Below are 1,764 nucleotides of genomic sequence, written 5' to 3' on the forward strand. Positions count from 1 at the left end.
GGGCGGGGGCGGAGGGGCGGGGGGCGGAGGGGCGGGTGCGGGGCTGGAGGAGGCGGGGGCGCGAGGGGATGGAAGCGGAGGGTGGCAGGTGTGGACGGGCGGCAAGTGTGGTGTCCGGAGTGGGCGGGGCGCGGGGCGTGCGGGCGCGGCAAGTGGCGCGCGCGGAGTGGGTGGCGGGAGGCCACACGCTCGGCGGCAAGTGGCGCGGGCGGGGTGGATGGCTTGGGGCCACACGCGCGGCGGCAAGTGGCGCGAGCGGAGTGGGGCGTTAGGATATGCCCCTATGATACCCTGTGATACTGTACCTGTGATACTGTAAAGAAAAAGAAGGGGCAAGTGAACCAGGAGTCCCCTCCCGTCCCCTCGCCGCCGGCGCCGTGCCGTGTCGCCACGCTGCCTCTCGCATGCACTGTATGATATGCGTGCATGGAGCACGTGCCCGTGTGATGCGATGAACACCGAGGCCCCCCAGTCCTCGAGTCTTCGGGCGGCCGCCGGTGGCTTGGTGACTCCAATATGGGAAATTCGAGACCATCAATTGTCGTACTCCGTGTGAGGGAGTCGCCTGCCCTACAGGCTACCGCTACTTGTTATAAATTAGGTCGATGACCGAGCTTACTTGTCCCTGCATGGAACCCTGCATGGAACCCTGCATGGAACCACTGCCCGGAAACGAGAAACGCGCGCCACACCACAGTGCCCCATACGCCGCCCGCGCTACCGCCGCGTCACCGCAATGCCCCGTTTCTTCCGACAGGACCAGCAGCACTGTATTACCTACAGCACTACAGCACGCACGTATTGTAGGTGCTGTCTATAAGCAACCGACCATGGACGGCGAGGCGGTATAAAAAGGCGGCACGCTCCTTGCGGTGTTCCCGGTGCCAATTAAACAAAATCAACACAATGGCGTTAACGTGCGGAACGAGCCACGTCGGGCTGACGGTCGGCGACGTGGAGAAGACGGTGTCGTTCTTCGAGGCGGTGGGCTTCAAGCGTGTGGGCGGCGTGCCGGAGTACCCGTCGGTCTTCCTGTCGGACGGCGCCGTGATGCTGACTGTGTGGAAGGCCCAGACGGACGCCCCGGTCCCGTTCGACCGGAAGGGCAACGTCGGCCTGCACCACCTGGCCCTCAAGGTCCCGTCGCTGGACGCCCTGGACAAGGCCCTGGCCGCCGTCAAGGCCGTGGACGGCGTCATCGTCGAGTTCGAGGTCCAGAGCGTCCAGGGCACCCCGCTCACCCACTTCATGTGCCTGGAGCCCTGCGGAAGTAGGATCGAGTTTACGCACCATCCCACCGCGTGACGCAGTAAATCTGACGCAGTAAATCTGCCCCCATTGCCCCCCCGATCACCAATCATCGCATCGCTCGAATCTTGCCTCCCTCCTCTTTTACCTCGCCTCCTCCTCTTGCCCCTCTTCGTCTCCCCTCCTCGCCTCCTCCTCTTGCCCCTCTTCGTCTCCCCTCCGCGCCTCCTCCCCTTGCCCCTCCTCGCCTCGCCTCCTCGCCCCACGCTCCCCCCTCCCCCAACCGGGCCGCTCCATGCAAGCCTTCCTCCCGACGCCGCCGGCGATGTCCGCCTCCGCCGCCTCCGCCGCCACGCGCGGCACGACGCCCCTCACGCGCAAGTACGGCGAGTGGGCGGTGGTCACGGGCGCGTCGTCGGGCATCGGCGCGGAGTTTGCGCGCCAGCTAGCCGTGTCGGGCTTCTCGCTAGTGCTGGTGGCGCGCCGGTCGGAGCGTCTGGAGCAGCTGGCGGCGCT

General features: G+C 66.4%; 1 protein-coding gene across 1 annotated transcript; it reads right to left on the reverse strand.

The window, feature by feature from the left end:
* Window positions 1–785: 785 nt before the first annotated feature.
* On the reverse strand, window positions 786–1,361 carry CHC_T00004696001 (hypothetical protein). Its single transcript, XM_005716134.1, has one exon. The coding sequence runs from the start codon at window positions 1,359–1,361 to the stop codon at window positions 786–788; it is 576 nt and encodes a 191-aa protein (XP_005716191.1).
* Between the last annotated feature and the right edge of the window lie 403 nt (window positions 1,362–1,764).

Source organism: Chondrus crispus, genomic scaffold (assembly GCF_000350225.1).
Source record: "Chondrus crispus Stackhouse genomic scaffold, scaffold_240, whole genome shotgun sequence".
Taxonomy (NCBI): Eukaryota; Rhodophyta; class Florideophyceae; order Gigartinales; family Gigartinaceae; genus Chondrus; species Chondrus crispus.